Consider the following 19,487-nt stretch of genomic DNA (forward strand, 5'->3'; position numbering starts at 1 on the left):
GTTAGACATACATTCTTTTTGGATATATGTGTATGATTGTGTGTAAATATTTATTATGCATGTAATATCTTCTACCTCTTTTAAAGTATAGGACAAACAATAAAAGTTTGTACAGGACTGAAATACATACTTAATTCGTGAATATCATCTTATATGTTTTAAAACTTTATTCAAGCTAATCCTAGGAAAGCACTTATGATAGGTAAATTACAGATTTTACTACTTGAGCATTAGAAGTGCCATTAGTACAAACTTAAAAGATTGCAAAAACCAGTAGATAATGCTAATTTCAAATAAAGAAGTATATTTTGTACTTTTTTATTACTTGATTTCTATTTTATTTTATTGACTACTTTTTATTTTAACTATATGTTCTTACATGCTGCAATCATAATGTAGTATAATGATATTAATATTTTATAGAATCTGTATTTATACTTCTTTATTTAGAAACAATGCAGTAGGTCTGCAGATCTTTGAATCCTTCTGGAATGGTGCCCTCCAAATAATGATAAATTACTTGTGCAGTATGCCATTTGCTAATTATATCCATGATTTACTGCAGAGCAAGACTTAAATCATTCATTTCAGTCTTGCGTAACAGTGCCATAAATTTTTTAGGTTTAAAAATGGTTTCCATGTGTATAATTTAAACAAATTTTAGAGCAATTGTATACACAAAATATTGCAACCATCCATTTGTTACATTCTTTGTCTCTTTTTTTTAAAACTTGTACTTTTAATGATTACTGTGGTTGAAATTGTTATGCTTCATTTTCATAATCATAGCTTTTAATTCTACAACAGTTTTCTACATGTTAGATTAAGAAAAAGATGGCTAATTGTGTGTAGATACCATGTCATTCCTGAATAGCCCAACATTCTAGAAACCCATTTTAGAAATATTCAGCTTATAAATTAGTCTTCAATTAAAGACGTTTCTTTTTAAAAAATGAATTATTATCTGTAAGATCTTGTTTTCAAGCAGCTAATGTTGATTTTTTTCTTCACTCATCCATACACCAAAGTGCAGTTAACTCTCTTCTCTTGTATTTGTCTTTTTATGCATACACATAGGTGAGAAGCCTTACAAGTGTCCACATTGTGATTATGCTGGTACTCAGTCTGCATCCCTCAAGTACCATTTGGAAAGGCACCATCGGGAGCGACAGAATGGAGCAGGACCACTCTCTGGGCAGGCGGCAAGTCAAGATCACAAAGAAGAGACATCAAGTAAAAGTTCCATGTTTATTAGACCAGATATACTGAGAGGAGCCTTCAAGGGGCTTCCTGGTATCGACTTCCGAAGTGGCATGGTCTCGCAGCAGTGGATGTCAGGAATGCTGTCTTCTGGAGATCAGCAAGGACAAGCAGCTGGCATGTCATCTGAAGTATCTTCAGACAATATGAAGGGTTCAGACATATCTTCCAAAGGAACACACTTCTCTGAACTTGGCCGTGCTTACCAGAACATGGTTGGGAATGGTGTGAACTTTCAAGGGTCTTTGCAAGCTTTCATGGACAGCTTTGTCCTAAGTTCTTTGAAGAAAGAAAAAGAAATGAAGGATAAAGCTCTGTCAGATCCACTTTCAGCAAAAGCTCTGGGTTCAGATGGAGGTGAGGAAAAGATCAATAGCAAGTCCTCACAGCGAAAAACAGAAAAGTCACAATATGAACCTCTTGACTTATCTGTAAGGCCAGATGCAGCCTCCCTCCCAGGTTCATCTGTTACCGTGCAAGACAATATTGCTTGGCATGGCTGCTTATTTTGCTCCTTTACAACTTCATCTATGGAACTAATGGCTCTGCACCTCCAGGCCAATCACTTGGGCAAGGCTAAACGTAAAGACAACATCATAGGGAACAACAAAGACCAATCTAGAGAAGCTTCAGCCTCAGTTAATAAAGTGAGCTTGCTCCCCTCTTCGGTACAGTCCAGCAAAGAGGCAGTAGTTTCAAACATGCTTAGCCAGCTGGACTCAGCTTCTGAGAAAATGACCCAAGGACAAAATAAAGAGACCCTGGGAGAGCAAAAGAGTACTGCCTGGCCCAGCCACATGGAATCCACTTTTTGTAATTTTACAACAGACTTCTATAAGCAGTTTGGTGTTTATCCTGGTGTTATTGGCACGGGAACACAAAATTCTTGCACCAGTAATGAATCTGAAATAAAACCACAATCCGAAGATGACCCAAATATTCTGCTCTCTGACTCTGTAAATAAAAGTGCTACTGATGACCTTTCTGACATAGCTTCGTCTGAGGATATGGAATCTTCCAAGGAAGAAAACATTGAAGATGAGGACATTGAAATAGAACCAGATATTATGAATACGCAGTTGTCTGCCCTAAACAAGGAAAGCAGCGAAGGAGGCAACAATATACAAAATGTGGTCACCTCACAACCAGCACAAGGGCTCGTATCACCACTGCCACAAGCATCAGAAAAGCAGTGGCACAGTCAGAATCTTCTATCCTCCCATGAAACTGCACAAGGAGTGATGAAAGCCGAACAAGTTCAGGGTCCACAGGTCCTGGAGAAGCAGATGAACATGTTGTCAGTCCTAAGAGCTTACAGCTCTGATGGCTTAGCAGCCTTTAATGGACTTGCAAGTAGCACAGCAACTAGTGGATGTATCAAGAGACCTGACTTGTGTGGTAAGTTTTAGACCTTCTTTTAGACCATTTCAGAAAACACTTGTGCAGAATCATGAAGCTGCTCTTTAAATATACTTAGTCATGTTTGTTAGTAATACATTTTTTTAAATGTTAAACCCTGTGGGCCAAATTCTAGTCTTCTATGTGGTCTACTCCATTGAAATCAACAGTGCTGCATGCATATACTTATACAGAGTTTTAGAAAGAACTTGCTTTTAATCTAGTGTAGCAGCAATATAGACTATCTGTGCTAGTGGCATCTGAAGGGGATATTTACTGCTTTAGCATACTCAAAGGAGGAGAAAGTTTTTAAAAATTCACATGGTAACTTGCAAACTTTTCAGTATTTTGATATAAGTAAAAACCCAAGAAAAACACTGGATGCTTTGCCAGGCAAGCCTTGAGCGTGCGCACACTCTCTCTCTCTCTCCCCTCTCTCTCTTTGTCTCTCTCATTCTGTTCTTTTATTTGGGGTGCATTCCATTTCCACAATATTAATTAAATAATAGGCCAAGTAGATGGAATGCATCTACCTGTAGTGAAGAGGTGTTCTTTTCCTTTTTCCCCTTTTTTTTTTAATTTTATTTTTCTAATTTTTTTCAATGGCACACATACAGTAGTTGCCTTTGACCATTTTCACTATCCTAACCAGAGGTTGTACAAGTTGTGATTTGCCTAATTAAGAGTATGTCTTCATGTAATTAAAACAACAATAAGCCAAACAAACAAACCCACTTTGTTACCCTTACTAGTATGATTTAGAAAACTGCAGATTTACTTCCTCATATCACACATCACATTTGACAAAAAATAAAGTTAAATCTATTTGGAACAAGTGAGATTGAGGGTTTTTCAATTTATCTCCAATTTTGTATGAATAGTTCTTGCTTGAAAGAGATTTTAGAATGTAAATCCTTTGAAAAACAGTATCACTTTAAAAAGCAGAGTCAGCAAAGGACAGAAAAACTTCAATAATGCTCATCTCACTTAACCTTCAAACTAATCAGAAAACTCATTGTCAGAGCTGAATAATGTATTCAAGTTTAAGAAAAAAAGGAAAGGAAAAGAAAAGAAAAGAAAAGAAAAGAAAAGAAAAGAAAAGAAAAGAAAAGAAAAGAAAAGAAAAGAAAAGAAAAGAAAAGAAAAGAAAAGAAAAGAAAAGAAAAGAAAAGAAAAGAAAAGAAAAGAAAAGAAAAGAAAAGAAAAGAAAAGAAAAGAAAAGAAAAGAAAAGAAAAGAAAAGAAAAGAAAAGAAAAAAGAAAATGTGATCAAAAATTATAAAGCCTGACAACTTAAAATGAAACCCTAAATCTGCAAACACTTAAGAGTGGTTACCCTGGTTAACTTAAGGTTAGTGGGAGCTTTGTTTAACTTTATTAGGAAAGAATATGTGCTTACAGCCATAACAGCTCCTTCAGGCCCCTTTCTGCTTTTTCTAGTGCATTAGTTGGTCTGAGAAAAAAAGAAAAATTTCTCCCAACAAAGTTTATCTTGCTTATATTCTTAGAGCATTTTACCTTCACAGTATTGTCGCTACTTAAACTGAATCACAAGCCCAAGTATTTGCATGGCTGAACTTGTAAATTCCTGTGTCTCAGTTCACTAAGAACCAGTTAAGAGAGTTGGAAATATTTCCAGGTTCTTCAAAATCAATAGTTAGATTTCTGATATTTGAAAATAGTTGATACTCAATTTCAGTTAGCAGCTGGTAAATTACTACTCAGATTTTTCTTCTCTATATTTGAGGATTACAATCAATCAGTTACAGAAAAATGTAGCAAAGAATCTAAAGAAACAAAAAAAAACTTTGAAAACTAAGATTAGTTGCTATGTACAAAATATCTTTATCCATCTTCCCAGACATAAGATTTTTAAAACAATGAAAAAACCCCCTAACATTATTATTGAAATGAGGTCATGTTACTTGCATTAGTTTTTTGTTTCATCTTCCAATCAATTCAACAAACATTTTATGATGGCTTGAGTTTATGTGATTTTAAAGACCATATCCCTTTCACAAGCGCTGCCCAGTGATAATGCATTTGACTTGAAGCATGAAGAAAAAAAAAAGCAACAGAAGCTTGTCTGTTCTACTTTTTAAGCCATTTTTAAATGGAAAATGCAGTGCAAGTCCTCCTTTCTCCCCCCTCCAAAAATAGCTTTTTAAAATTCTTACTGGCATTCTATTGAGTATTTGAGGAATATAAGTATTAAGGTTGAGTATTTAAATACATCATTTCATTTTTCTTGATATCTCACAGCAAAAATAGATGAATATGAACAATCCCCATGTCAGCAGTTCTTATTTATTTCACTCATTTAGACACCACCCTCTTGAAAGTAGTGTTTTTTGGGAGTTTTCATTTTCATTTTACTGATACACTTGATACACTCCTTGCACAGCAAGGCATGGTGCTCTTTTCACAGTCAGAATATAGTTGAAATAAAATTGAAATATCTCAGCTTCAGTTCGCTGAGATTGCATCTTTGATTGGCCACACTAATTTTATTAAACTTCTGGCTGCATTAAAACAAACTTGGATTTTCAGATATCCACGTGGGTCATTTATAGCTGGCAGATTTTACCTTAAGATACTAGGTCAGTTTTTAAGCCCAAATCTTGGTATAAGAGGCTTTGATTTCTAGAGGACAGTTCCACCAATATATATTGTTATTTTGGAAAGTCACCACACATAGGGGAAGCAGTCCTCAGTTTCCCCATACGTAGAATGAGAGAGACTGACGATGTACACGTAATTCATTTATACTCCTATCATGCTTCAGGCTGTAGGGATGAAAGGCACAATTAGGAAAGAAAGAACTATAATTACTTTATAATACAGAAGTTTCCATGTCAAAATGCTGCTGAGAAAAATCATTTTTTTTCTTTTTGTAATAATTCTCCTTTACATATCTAGCAGAATAGGAAAGAACAGAAGGGAAGAAGAAAGTATAATTGATGAATTTTTAGTTACTCCTGACCTTTTCTAACTTAACTGTAGTTGGTTCCAGAGTCTTAAGTGACTAAGAGCCAATCTTGCTCATTTTTGCTACCACGCATTTGTCTAAGGCCAGGGAACACCTCTCATGCTGCTTGGCAGCCAGCAGCCCAGAGCAGAGAGGAAGCCCAGGGTGCTGGCTCCATGGCCTGGTAGCTGCCTTGAGCATCTGTGCAGTCTGCTTTTAGTCACTTGCTCACTTGAAAACTAATGCTTGGAATTTGTAGACCTATTTTATATTTAAGTTTTAGAAGACGTTTTCCATTTCTGCTCTTCTCTTTCTCTGCCTGTCTTCCATTATACATGTACCTGAATCACAGTACTGTTCTATCTCCTGTTCCGAGTCCCTAATTTACACAATTTGCACAGCATCTATATATGACAAGACTCTTTTCTATCTCTCCTTCTCTTTAAGTCTTCCTGCTTTGTGGCTAAGATGGTAAAATATCCCTACTTGCATTTTCTGCTTGAGATGTACCTAGGCTTTCAAAGAACAGCTGGTGGACTACAGAAATATTGGCCAGAGATGGTCCTGGGCATTAGCTGGTTGCTTAATGGGTTAGTGCTACTGAACCCACTCTTAATGATGACCAAAAGTGTTAGTTCCATGTTGTCTCTATAAATCTAATTTGCTTCCATTCATGCTTGCTTTCCTCTGCAATTAGCACTGTTTTCTCCTGCATAGGCTCCACCCCATTATCACTTCTTTCACTGTACGAAAATAGGGCGGGGCCCTTCTTATGTATGGTAGCAGCTTTGAAGTTCTTCTGCAAAGCACTGAGCACTTTCCGTTTCCTTTGAGCAGAAAGTGTTCAGCATTGCACAGAATTATTAAAACGTTCAGCATTGTAACTTTCTGAAATACCTTCCAAATGTGGAACTGTAGCACAGACAAGAGGGCTGGGCAAGAGGAAGATCGATTGTGGAAGATTATTACAGCTTTATTGTCACATAATTACAGTGCTCTACCCCAATGTTTAAATAGTGAATTTAGTCATTGTAAATTGCTTCTTGCCACAGGTGTCAAAACCAAAAAGATTATAATGGTAACCCCTTCAAGACTACCACCAACATATAAAACACAGAAAAAGATTTTTAATTGTTTGTGGTGACTTCACCCTATCGCAGCTCTTTTAAATTATAAAATCCATGTTAAACAGAAGCAAAAGGCCCAAAATATCCAAGCACTAGGACAGCTATGGGGTAACAAAAAATCAGCAAACTGCAGTACACGTAACCATTTAAAGCACTCCCTAATGCAGTTAAGCAACCCAACATTTTGCCCCGATCAGCCGTTGAAGGAACAACCAGAATATTCTTCTCCTTCAAGGCAAATTGAAACGCTATCGAAGTTTTGCTGCAGACCTTTCTTTACCCAGCGTGGTGCCTGTGCAGAGGTTTCATTAGTCTCAGCACAGGGCCTGCTCCTGGTGCAGGAGCCATAGTGCTGCCAGGGGATCGGCGCCTCGGCCTCACGCCGGGGCTGCAGCCGCACTTCTGGATGTCGCAGTGCCATTTGCATGGCAATATCAAACCAAACTCATATGGCTTGCTTCCTTTTTTTAATTAACTGGGAATGCCAGTGATCCAGTGAAGTTTGTGTTGCTGGATAAAAGGGCTGGTCTGTGAATAGCATTGTATTTGCCAAATGGTTCGCTAGTCATTTCAGTACAAACAAATGGATGGTGTCTGTAAGCCTGCAAACACTGTTGACATTTAGCCTTGTTTATGTTACTTTCCTTTTGCTGCATATTTTTGGCTAGAAAAGATACTGTCTGAATCAACATTGACTTCCTAAGCAGAAGCTAAGGACCCAATCTTGCATCCCTCATTCCCGATGAGTGGGACTACTTACATGATTAAGGATTGTAGAATCAGGTCCTATGTTTATTTGACTTTAAATTTCATTGCTATATTCATGTAATTTAATTTCATTGTATTTTGTTCTATCAGAAATCAGTCTGGTGATAAGTTTGGTATCACCATTTTGTTTACTGTTGAAAACTTATTTCTTACCATTTTTCATACTGTGGTGTAACATTCCCATTCCGTTCATGTTTCTGGAAGTTAACCCCTAAAATATCTGATACAGCTGAGTGCTGAGTACCTTCTATTCCCAGTGAAACTGGAGGCATTCAGTCCCTCCCAGCACCAGATCTGAAAGGGGGATTGTGTTTGCAAAAGGAGGCCTTGGTATGTGCCTTGATTTCAGACATCAGTGGCCAGCCGCACCAGGGCAAATCCCTAGCACAAAAAAGGCTTTTCTTTTCTTTGCAGAGACAAAATAATGATGTAAGCTTAGAGCTGTATGATTTTGCTCTAAGTTTCATCTCCCAAACAATATATTCTTATTGTTTTTGTCATATCCAGGTCAAATTTAAATTATAATTTAGGATTAGGCAGAGGCATAGAGATGTTTCCAGATCTTTCCAAAGTAAGACAATGCTCTGGTTTGTGTTTCAGTTCAGGAACATATATTCTTGTGTCTGAGGTATAGTATTTCCTATAACTACTCATAAACAGGAACAATTTAGATATCTTTGTAAATCAAAACTAAGTGTACAATTAATACCTATTATGAGGCCAATTTTAAACAATTAATTTGACAGCAATTATAATTTTATTTCACAGGCTTTCAGAAATAAATAACCAAATTCATCTTTGTAATCTAAGGAACTTAGAATATCTTTATGCTGAGATGATCTTGTTATGCATAGTATTGCATATTTGGGATTTCTGGGGGTTTCTCCCACGTATCTACATACTTGTAGTACCAGGGATAAGTAATTACCTGAGGTTTATTAATTGTTTCAGCAAAGAAAAAAAAATATATACCTTAAGTGTAAGCATTGATATATGTATACACAATACATCCACAATATATAACAAACCATCATAATAGTACAAAAATAGAGGTCCTGAATACGTTCTGTTATTTATGTGTTTGGCAAGCTTAGGGAATGGACTTTAGTATGAGTGAAAATTCTCTTAACATTTTTAAGGTTATTTATTGTCATTTCTATTTGAGTTTTTAATGGTCCTGTATTTTGTAATGCTTTAGCAGGAAAAAATACTGTAGTTACCTTTTTTCATATTCTTTAAGCAATATTTCTAGCTTAATATATTGTGCCAGGTTTTCCAATATTAACCAAGAAAGACAGTAAAATTCAATGAACAGCACTCTGACATCCACAATTTAAAACCTGTGATTGAAGTGAAATGTGTAAACTTCTAGTGGGTTATCATGTGCTTTGGAATAGAGTATTGTTGGAAGTAATTAGAAAATATATTAAGGTTTCCTGGTAATGAAGGTATGTAAGTTTTAATAATTGTTGCTTTCTGAATAAGTGTCAAACTATATCTTTAAATGTATATGGAGTTACAAGTTAGGTCACTTCTGAATGGAATGTAAAACAATACTAAAATGCTTCAATAACTTATCTCAGTGTTGCTAATAAAAAAAAAAGCTGTTAACCATTAGTGCAGTTTGGAGTCATTTTGTTAATTCATTCAAGAAAACCCTCAGAGAAACTCTTTTATCTTTCGGTAAACCAAAGACCACTCGTAATCCACAGTTTCTTCATGCTTTGAGAGGCAAGCTCTACAAAGCAACTTGTTGGCCTTTTTAAAGGGTATATATTAAGAATGCAGTCTTCTAATGAGCAGTCTGTGACTAGAACAACGTAATGTGTGGTTAGACAGGTGCATAAGGAGACATTAGACTTGCCTCATCCGGCACAGAAAATACCTTGGGAATGCAGGACCTGTTCCCCCTGTTGCTAGTAAAATCTGGTGGACATTTTTGTGGAGGCCAGTGGGTTAAACATGCATAAAGTTGGATGGATTACGTGTGTAAGTACTGGTGCCTGGGTGCTGGGCCAGGGTGAGCTACTGGGCCAGCCCTGCAGCTGAAAGTATAGCCATAGTGAGTAACAGACATACTGCCTCTATCCCAGTGGAGAAATACTGTGAGTATATGTCCTGTGAGCGACCTTTCTCAGTTCAGCTGGCCCTGTCTTACATTCTTACAGTCTTCAGTACTTCTGGTAGTCCTTAACTCTGCTTCTTATCCCTCATGGAAAGAATGTGTGGTAAACGTCATGAGACTAGCCTCGCTCCTCACCTTCACATGCGGTTCACACTAGATAAAGAAAGTGTAGGAAACCAAGCATCCAGTCACATTAGTCCCAGTAGTATCACTCAGGCCTCTGGTAAGTGTTTCCAGGAGGGAACCTGTAAGAGGTGGCCAATTGTTCGGTGCACCACTTAGTATGCAACGGAAGCTAAAGGAAAACATGGCTAGGGCTCCCAGTGTCACATCTTCATTAATGCTGTCAGTTTTGAATAGCATATTGGTACTTTTTATTTATTCCACCAAAACACCCTGAGTCAGGACCTGACATTTTAGTGTTCTGTGTCATACTGAGAAAAATCTGTAGTTCAGCAGTAGGACAATTATATTATTTTGGAAGGGCGAGAAATAATACAGCATTTGTGAGACAACTGTAACATTTATCCAGACTCAGTGTGAGATTGTTCTTCCTTTTATTTGGAGAGCACTTCCAAAAAAGTATCAACTAGGAGCAAAGAAAAAAAAGACAAGAAAAAGTGGCAATTATGAATCCATTTAACCCCCACAGGGTATAATCTCATTTTGTGTAATACCGCTGGCTGTTATATGCCTAAACTTCTATGCAGCGAGCTGTGAATATAGTCCTTATTGTCCTGTGGGCAATATGACTAAGGACAAAATATCTCTGTAATACAATGGAGCATTTGTCTGAATGGTGTAACCTAAGGTCCATAACATCAAATCTAAAGTTGTAATTATACAGCTGCAGTCACACCACTCAAGTGAAGGCTGTGTCAGCACTTGTATTATATAAGAAATCCTGTTTTCAAGGGTTGATGAGTCATATGCAAAAACTATTTCTCACTAAACAATTGTTCTGGTTGTTCCAAAGCAACGTCTAGGTACTGGCCTTCCCCCAGTAGGATGTGGTCATGCATTCTGCAATATGCCACAGGTTAGCTTGGCAGTTTACTTTGTTAATGAATGTATCTTCTCCGAGCTGCCTAAAAGGTTTGGGTTTCTGTGCATTTTTGTTATTGTCGAAACATAAACTAAAATGCAAAAAAGTTCAGGCTGCAGACAACTATAAGCTAGGATTTATTTTCCAGTTTGTCATTCCCAATGCTGATATAAGTTCTCTGATCTGAACGTTTCCCTACAAGATTCCTGTCACCATTTCATTTTTTAGATATGCCTTGAAATTGACCGTTTCAGGCTAACAGAAACTTGTACTGCCATTTGAAACAGCCACATGTTTGCTGGCAACAAGCAAACAGGAAAGAGGTTTATTTACAGCAGCACCACAGAGGTGAAAGAGGAGCGCTGTGCATCCCTCCGGCACAAACGTCGAAAGAACACTCTTACGATCGACAACAAATATTGGAAATCACAACCATTTTCCTAATACATGAAATTTTTAGATACAAATTCTGGATGAGAGTGACCTTAAACAGCGGATTCATCTTTCCAAAGCATTTCCACTTATAAACCAGTGTTTTGGAGCTGCTCCCACGTGCAGCACTCACACCCAGAGCCTGCCGAACCCGCCACATTGTCTGTGGAGCTCGAGTGAGTTTCTTTAAGCTGATCTCTGACACAGGGTTTCTGTAGCGCCACTCCCTGCATAGAACAGCCATTGTTCAGCTGGTGGAGCAGCGCTGGGGTAGGAAATAGCATCCCATGCTGGGGATCAGAGAGGGAATTGTTCCTTAATTATCTCTTACTGGAGGAAAAACCCAAGGCATATCCCAATATGTGCCATGACTCTGGCAGAACACAAGTCTGTTAAATAAGGTTTGAGGAGAGCAGCCCACGTTCAGAAGCTGGCAGTCCTCACTGCTCCTGCAGGTCTTCCTGTGATTCACCCTCTGACCATGGAAAAAAAATAAGTTTTACGTTTTGGATTCTCCATTGTGAAATGGGAAATAATAGTACTTATCTCCCTGGTAGGAGTGCTGCGAGGATAAATGAATTAATTAATGTTTGCAAAGCACTTTGAAGATGAAGAACATTTATATAAGTCCTCAGTGTGTAAATGCTTTCTTCTCTGATATAACTACAGTAAGCTATAAAAAATTACTGATGAAAATAAACACACACAGGAGCTATGTGTTGGATGTGGATAACCCTTCTATGTCCTTGCAGCACTCATAAAGTTGACTTCCCAAGCAGCCCAGTACGGTGAAAGCTGTGCTGAAACCTGCCTCCAGCATCAGCTCCTACCTGAGCCAAAAGGCAGGTGCCCAGGGGCTTTCTGCACCTGCAGCAGCTTTTCAGTATTTTGGCCATACTGTCTTTCAACCAAATCCACAAATTTTAACCTCAGGGCTGTTCCAGGTGCCAGCTGGGCAGAGCTGCCCCTTTTGGCTGTGAACCGCATGCCTGCCCCAGCCGTGCTGCAGAGCTGTGCAGTGCTGGTGCTGGGCAATGGCAGGGTGCTTGGCCCCTGGTCCCCATGGCTCTGCAGGCTCCCCTGTCCTCTGCTTGCATGATCGCATCCTTCTCGGGGCTGGGGACCTGTCACACTGTCCCCTCCGTTCCAGCACCAGCATTATTCTCAATACTCAGTTCTCCTGGAAGCTTGGCAGGTCCTGGGGCATGCACTCACACTCATTGATCTGGTGGCTGGAATTGCCTGTTGTAAGGGTTTTAATTGAATGGCAGTGACTTCAAATCACTATTTGTAAGTTAAATTTTTTATTGCCTGCTTTCCAACATTACTATCCTAGATTAAGCTATTTTTTAAAATTATTATTATTATTATTTTGTGTGTGTGTGTTTTTGGTTTTGTTTTGTTTTAAGCCCAGGAAGTGCATTTGGTCCAGACCAGTTCCCATGTCTAACCAGGCATGTTAAGGGGATGCAGGGAAGGCAAACCAACATGTCAGCCATGTAGAGATGTGACATTTATCAAGAGAGACATATACGAAAACATTTATGCGTTGAAATGAACAACTTAAAGACCAAATCCAGGATTTTTTTAGGACTGCATAGACGAGTTTGTGAACCTTAGGAGAAAGGTTCATTAGAAGACACATTAGCCCTAATTGTGTCTCGTTTCACTCATCCCTTTGTGCAGCTAGCCCTGCTCCAGTTGGTGCACTTGCTTTTGCTTTTACATCGCTGTAAGAAGACCTTCCTGGTAAAGCTCTTGCTGGATTGGTTGGTATGGCAGCGTGAGCATGGAGGGGCACAGCGTGCTGCTGCTGCGGGTGCAGGTCCCTGCTCAGCCCTCCTCCTCTGCTTCGCTCTCTGCTGAGTGTTGGAAGAGGGTTGCAGCTCCTGCCGAGGGAAGCCCGCTGCCACACCGAGGCCCATCAGCAGCACGGCCAGGCGCCTTCAGCTGGCTGCTGATGGACATCCCCGAGTTCTGACCGGCACTGGTACGCACTCAGCGGAGCGGCCGGTCTTCCTATCCCGTAACATGAGAACAGTTTAATAACTGCGGGGTTTATGGGCGTATTCACTAAGCGTAACTTTTCATTGGGGTGAAAAAGAAAAAGGAAACAAACAAACAAAAAAAAAAAACAAAACACAGTAAAGCTTTCCCAAAGGATAGAGGTGGGAAACCCATTAACGTGATGGCTCCCTCTTCAGTTGCCAAGATGACTGATGGATGGATAAGGTCAGAACATGAAAACCAAGCCATGGGGGATAGAGCAGGGAGGGGAGGGGGCCCAATCAGTTGAATAAAAAACTGAGTGTCAGTGCTGGGGAAGGACAAAACCGGCACTCCCACTAGAAAAATCCTCACCCTCTACTCTCCTACTGTTTGTTTGGGGAAAATGCTGCAGCTTAATCAGAATTATTTACAAGATAATGGTCCATTGTTTGTAGTAAGACAGATGCTGTCTGTGGGAATTTGGTGTTTTATGCTCTGTGCATTACAGTGCCATTGCTGTGTACAGATGGGATCACAGTGGTATTGTTGTTATCCACTTTTTGGAAATTTGGAAGATCCTTCCTGTAAAAGGAGGATCCTTAAATAGAAAAAGAGTTTTCTTGGACCCAGAACTGGGATTTCTCTTAAGGTAGACTTGTGTTCTTATGTGTATGGCAGAAGAGGAATACAAAAAGGTAGAAACTCTCTGGTTTGGACCTGCAGCATGAGGGGTCCCTAGAACAGCTTTACTTGGTGGTGGTGGACATGAGCCTGTGGATGGATCCCGTGTGTCTGTCCAAAGGCAGGGAGATTCTGATGGGCTACATCCGTGCTCCTCCTTGGGTGGGGGCTGGCAGCGCCAGCTGGTTACAAGGTGGTGTGACAGGTATGCAAACACCATGGGGAAAACAAAACAAAACAAAAAACTAGATTTTCACTGGATTCATACTAAAAAAATATCCCAGAGAAAAATGTTTTTTGTTTTTTGTTTTTTTTTTTAGATCAAAATGAGAGAACTTCATTTAAAATTTGTTTCATTCCAGTGAAAACTCCATCTTCTATAAGCATCCCTTTCTGGCCCAATTAAACCATTTAATGTGGAAGCTCAGAACCTGGCAAAGGGTCCCCCGGGCAGGCAACCCTGTGCCACATAACCTCACTGCACCCAGGGAGGAGAGTCCATGTGTCCATCCTGTCGGCTGCCAGGGTCTGTCTCAGCAGCACACGGGGAGCAGCAGCACCCACAGGTCTTCCCCATGTGCCTGGGACAAGAGGACAAAGTCAGTGTGGTGCAGAGCTCTGCTCCCCTCTGCAGGGCCGTGCCTCTCCCTGTCCTCCACCCTAAAACCACCCAAACCCTGAGACAAGAAGATCCTCCTCGGGTCACTGTGCTTTGGAGCAGGACCTCCAGGCACAGTGCAGGACAAGGGGGTGGAGGGGTTGTGTGTATGTGTGTGTGTGCGTGTATGTGAGTGCATGCACTTCCTCTCTCAAAAAATCTGCTTTTAGTGTGAAATAGCTCACGTTACCTCAGCAGAGACCGGTGTGCGCCAAAGGCAACCAAGAGACGACAAATCACCAGAAAGGTTCCAGAGGGGATTTTGAACATCCACGTCTGGTATTCCAAGATCCATTAGCTTTCAGGTAAAATGGAAAACAATAACCATCTTTTTTTGTATGCAAGATAATTAAGCTGTCTTTCTGTCATGGCAAAATATCTGACTTTCCCCGGAGAAAGCAGAGGGAATGGGGATGGGGAGTGAGACAGGGAAGGACAGGGAATGGTTTAGTCAGACTCTTCATGGTATCATGTCCGTGTTTTGTGAAACAGAGTTCTCCAGGAATACCCTTGAAGAGCAGGACTGGCCCATGAGGTTGTAATTCCTGAGTTATTTGATTTTCCCTATGTGTTTCCAGTGGGATCCGTACAGGGAGTCCAAGCTTTTTTCTCCAAGTCAGCATTTATTTGCAAAATCTTAATTTTGTATTTCCTGGCATTTAAACTTTTCAGCCTAATGTTCTAATACGGATTCTGTCTGTCTGTCTAAATAAAACTTTGCCCTAATGAGGGCACCATCCATCTCCCTAGATAGAGCCATAACGACTTCCAGCCTCAGTGTAATTTTAGCTGTGCTCCTTCCCCACCCTCTTCTCCCCACAGCTCTTTGTTTGGGGTGTAAATTATCTGTTTTGGGACAAAGTTGTGCAGAATTTCATTTTGGGTCAAGTGACTGAGCTATTGTGTGAGCCTCTGCTTTCTCTCTGAAAAGGGGGATTTTGCTTACTCCCAGTTGTATGTTCAGTGCCTGCTTATTTGCAATTTCTGTTCATAAGACTATGGGTTTTCATGCCAATGATTTTCTGTTTGAGTTATTGGAGTAGGGAGGTTGTGGGAGCATGCCAGTGTCAAAGGTTGTCGCTTGAATGATAATTAATAACATTATCTGACTGATTATGTGTTTAGATGTCCAGAATCAGGAGTGAATTGAACTTGTTAAATTTAATTCCTACCTCCGAATATCTGACTGTTTTCCGTGGCTGGGAGACTGGCGTGTTCACGAGTCTCACATTTGCATAAAGGACAAAACTGTGAATATAAAAGGGCAACAACTAATGAGGATTGCTGAAATTCTGAGCTTCTGGCTTTCGTAGGGCTTCTCCTACGGTGTCGCTGGCCGAGCTTTCGACAGGGAGAAGAAAGCCCAGATCGGGTGCGTGATAATGTTTATAGACCCCAGCTTCATTGTGTCAGCCTCTGACTGCAACGTTGAGTCATTTGAGATTGGAGATTATGTCTTTTGAGGTCCCGAAGAGCCGTTTCACATGTGACCGATTACCTCTGTCAGAGCAGAAAGAGACGGGTCCCACCTCGGTGGGTGGGATTTGAACTCGTGCTTTCAGAGGTCAATAACAGGGTTTTTAGACCTTTGTGCCTCTCGGTCCCTTATAGCCAGACCTTTTCTGTTAAAACTGTTTAAATTACAAACCAGTAATAAAAGGATCATATGTGTTTCCCACTGAACAGGTTCTTTAAGGCTATTATGATAATTAAAAACATATGGTGCCTACACAAGTCAGAGGGAAACCACAGATGTACAAATTAGGTATTATATAAGGTTTTTCTTTTTTGCCCTTTTAAAAATAAGCTAGAGAAGTACAAAGAGATAAAGATGGTGATTTTTCTGGAGATGGTAGGTAGCATTTTGTTGTCGTTGTGTTGTGTTGTTGTTTTTTTAATCATGAAATATGTAAACTTCTTTTCTTATACATAATCAGAGTAAACTCTTTCTAATACACAGGAAGAAAAAAATCAGTAGCCTAAGACTGCAGTATTTATGGAAGGAATAAGGAAACACTTTGTTTCATGCAAGTTATTGGAGACCAGGAAACCTTTTGCATTTTTTATGATGTTTCCCTGCACAGACATGGAGGATTATATTTATTAAATATTGAATTATATTGAAATTGGATTGATGCAGCCAAAGAAGGACATTTCTTTGTATTCCATTTTTTCTCCTTTTAAAAAAGGGAAATGTACTAATATTGATTGCAGTACAAGTAGTCATTTGTTTTAATTTAAAAATATAGGATTGATTTTGAGAAGGTGATAAATACTGCTAATAAAAAAATTCAAAATGGGGATTTATAATGATTCTCTGTTAAGTCAATGGTTTAGTGAGGCTAACTTATAATAAAAGTAGAGATGTGCTGAACTATCCATAACTAATGGGTTATTTGCCGTTTGCTAGTGCTGCAAACTTTCCTTGGTTTGTCAGGTCCTGCTACAAGAGGTGAAATATATATCATCGCACGCTCCCTGCTCCTTGTTTCGTCATTCTTTGACTAAAAATGGGCAGCTGACGGCTTGTGGCCAGCTGTGGGGCCTGTTCCTGTGCCCGTACAGCCCCAGCGTAGCAGGGGCTGGGTGCCAGCGTGGGCTGGGGTGGGTGAGCGTGGCCAGGCTCAGCGCTGGGGGCACAGCACTGGCCCCGCAGCACCAGGCTGCCTCCTGCTCATGCCAGCGCCATGGGCCCGCACTGGGTGCGGCTTGAACTCTCACTGCCACCCCCTTTGGGCCGGACTTGCCAAACTCTTAACTTCTTTTATCACCTGTCCTTCCCACTCAAAAATGAGGCTCCCCACCCTTTCCAGTAAAAAAAATAAAATACAACTGCAGTAAGCAAGGAGGCCCTGAAGGCCTCCAGCAGCCAGCCCCAGGCAGAGGCCTGGTGCCACCGGCCTGCCACAGCCCCTCAGGTGTGGAAGCCATCACGCAGGCCCGAGCAGGCTGGCTGCCCACAGCCCAGGCCCTGTGCTCCCTCACGGCACCCATCCCACCTGCTGCTGCATTCACTCCTGTTGTCACCTTTACGGCGTAGCAGCGAGTAGGCAAATCCGGGGCTTTTTTCCCCCCAAAGAAACTTGTAAAAGAGCAAGAAGAACCCCAGGCTCCTAGGGAAAGAGGAGAGGGAAGAGCCTCATGCTCTTCCTTCAGGTTCCCAGGAGCGGCAGCTGAGCAGGCATTTCTGAAGACAAGCTTTTCTTTTATTGAGTGAGTGATAGCAAACTCGGTGTTATTTCGCATGTAGGTATTACCATTTTAACTTTTACTGAGGTAAAATAACACCTTGTCACTCAGTGCAAATACCAATCACAAAATGAATTAATTGTAATAACTGTTGTCAACAGAACAAAAGACTTGTTGCTTTCCTAAGCAGATTTCAGTGCCACTGATAACTATATACAGGGGTTCCCATTGGGCTTATTCAGTGTATGTAGTCAGAACATAATTTCATCTGTCTTTCTCTGCACTGTGTTATAAAAGTCTTGGAAACTGAGTTAAAAAACCTGTATTTTTTAAATACCACTAAGTATATGCTTTTCCAGTGCTCATGCTTTTTTCTTAAAAAACCCTAAACATTTTCACTTAGTTAACTAACACTTTTTCATGCCTAATTTATTAAAAATTCACAAGCTTCTAACAGTCTGTAGGATCTGTTTATTTACCTTATGCCTTGAGGGACAGTTGCTTTCAGAGAAACTACAGGCAGCTTTTTTTGTTACACAAAATACATTTTTACTGATGTTTCTTCTTTAGCCAGTCATCTTTATACAAAAGAAACTGTGCTATCCCAAGAGATGGGTGAAGCTTCCTTTAAAAAGGGGGAAGTGAGAAAAAAGTAGCCAAGAAATGCAAAATTCCTCATTCTTGTTCTAACCACAAATTTATTCAAGCTAAGTTTGGGGTGGGTGGGGGGGAGAACTAATTAACTAACTTCACAAAGGAGCCTCAGTACAGCAGGAGTTGGTGCCAATACTCTATATTCATTTTACATGGCTATTTAGCTTAATAGTCAAAAATACTATAGCATATCCTCTATATTTTCCTGTAAAAGCTATGTGTTTTCTTAAAGAAACATATATTATTATTACAGCCTGAGACAGCAATGAAGACCAAATGCCACTGGAATAAAAACTAATCAGGAACTGACCCACAGAGCAATCAAAGGTCCATTTTGCATCCCTACTTTAACAGAATATGTACTTCAGTTTAGATTGCTTCCCCCCTCTTCCTTTTCAAGCATTACCGACATGCTTCAGTACTTCCTACCCCCCCCCCCCTCAGGGGCACAATCACAAACTCAGATAAAATACAGGGAAAATTCATTATCCGTGTTATCTTCCCCCAGACATAAGCCAGGAATCAGGGAACATCCCACAGAGCAGTCGGAGCAGGCAAGGCTTCCCAGCCCACCTTGCAGCAGAGGGGGCGAGAGGCTAACGAAGCCCCAGCACAGCAGCCATGCATCGTTATCTGTGCCAGGTCTTGCTGCTGCCATCACTTGCCTGATTAAAATGGGGTGCACCTTGCTGCTGCTGGGCCTGCTCTGCAGGGGAACAAGCAGTGCCTTGAAACCACAGCAAGGTATTCTGAAAACCTTCTTTATGCACCCTGGGTATCAGAGGGCTAGGAGTTCATGCACCCTTTTTTGTGCGGTTTGCAGCAGTGTTGCCACACAGCCTTCGTTCAGAGGATTGCTGTTTTTCCTCAAACCCTCTGCTACCAATGATGCTTGGTCTATCTGTGTTTTTGATTGTGGGTCAGTGAGGTGTTTCCATGTTGGCCTGGCTTGCTTTCCATGTGGGTGTGCCACTGGCAGGGCTGCAGCAGGGTGTTCTTCTGCTGAGGGGGAAGGATGTGCAAAGTCACAGCTCGGGCAACATGTGACTCCAGCTACAGCATGTTTGTTCTCACTCTTTTATTTATTTATTTATTTTTAAGTAGTTCTGAATGTGCTGAAGTGATTTTTCTCTCATGCACTTCCCACGGCAGAGGGGACTGGAATATCCATGACAATGCAATTGTGCTGGAGCT

At 40.4% G+C, this 19,487-nt stretch overlaps 1 protein-coding gene across 28 annotated transcripts in view; it reads left to right on the forward strand.

Moving 5' to 3' along the window:
• Nucleotides 1-19,487, forward strand: part of ZNF536 (zinc finger protein 536) — a 346,438-nt gene that overhangs the window by 222,683 nt on the left and 104,268 nt on the right. For 27 of the 28 annotated variants that reach the window (XM_080552264.1, XM_080552260.1, XM_080552242.1 and 24 more), the window contains one exon: nt 1,078-2,658. In XM_080552264.1, coding sequence (XP_080408390.1) covers nt 1,078-2,658 — 1,581 coding nt within the window. Of the gene's footprint in view, nt 1-1,077; nt 4,046-19,487 lie in introns of those variants that run through there. The other variant, XM_080552258.1, reaches the window with a different exon arrangement.

This window comes from Anser brachyrhynchus (genome assembly GCF_964034855.1).
Source record: "Anser brachyrhynchus genome assembly, chromosome: 12".
NCBI classification, from domain to species: domain Eukaryota; kingdom Metazoa; phylum Chordata; class Aves; order Anseriformes; family Anatidae; genus Anser; species Anser brachyrhynchus.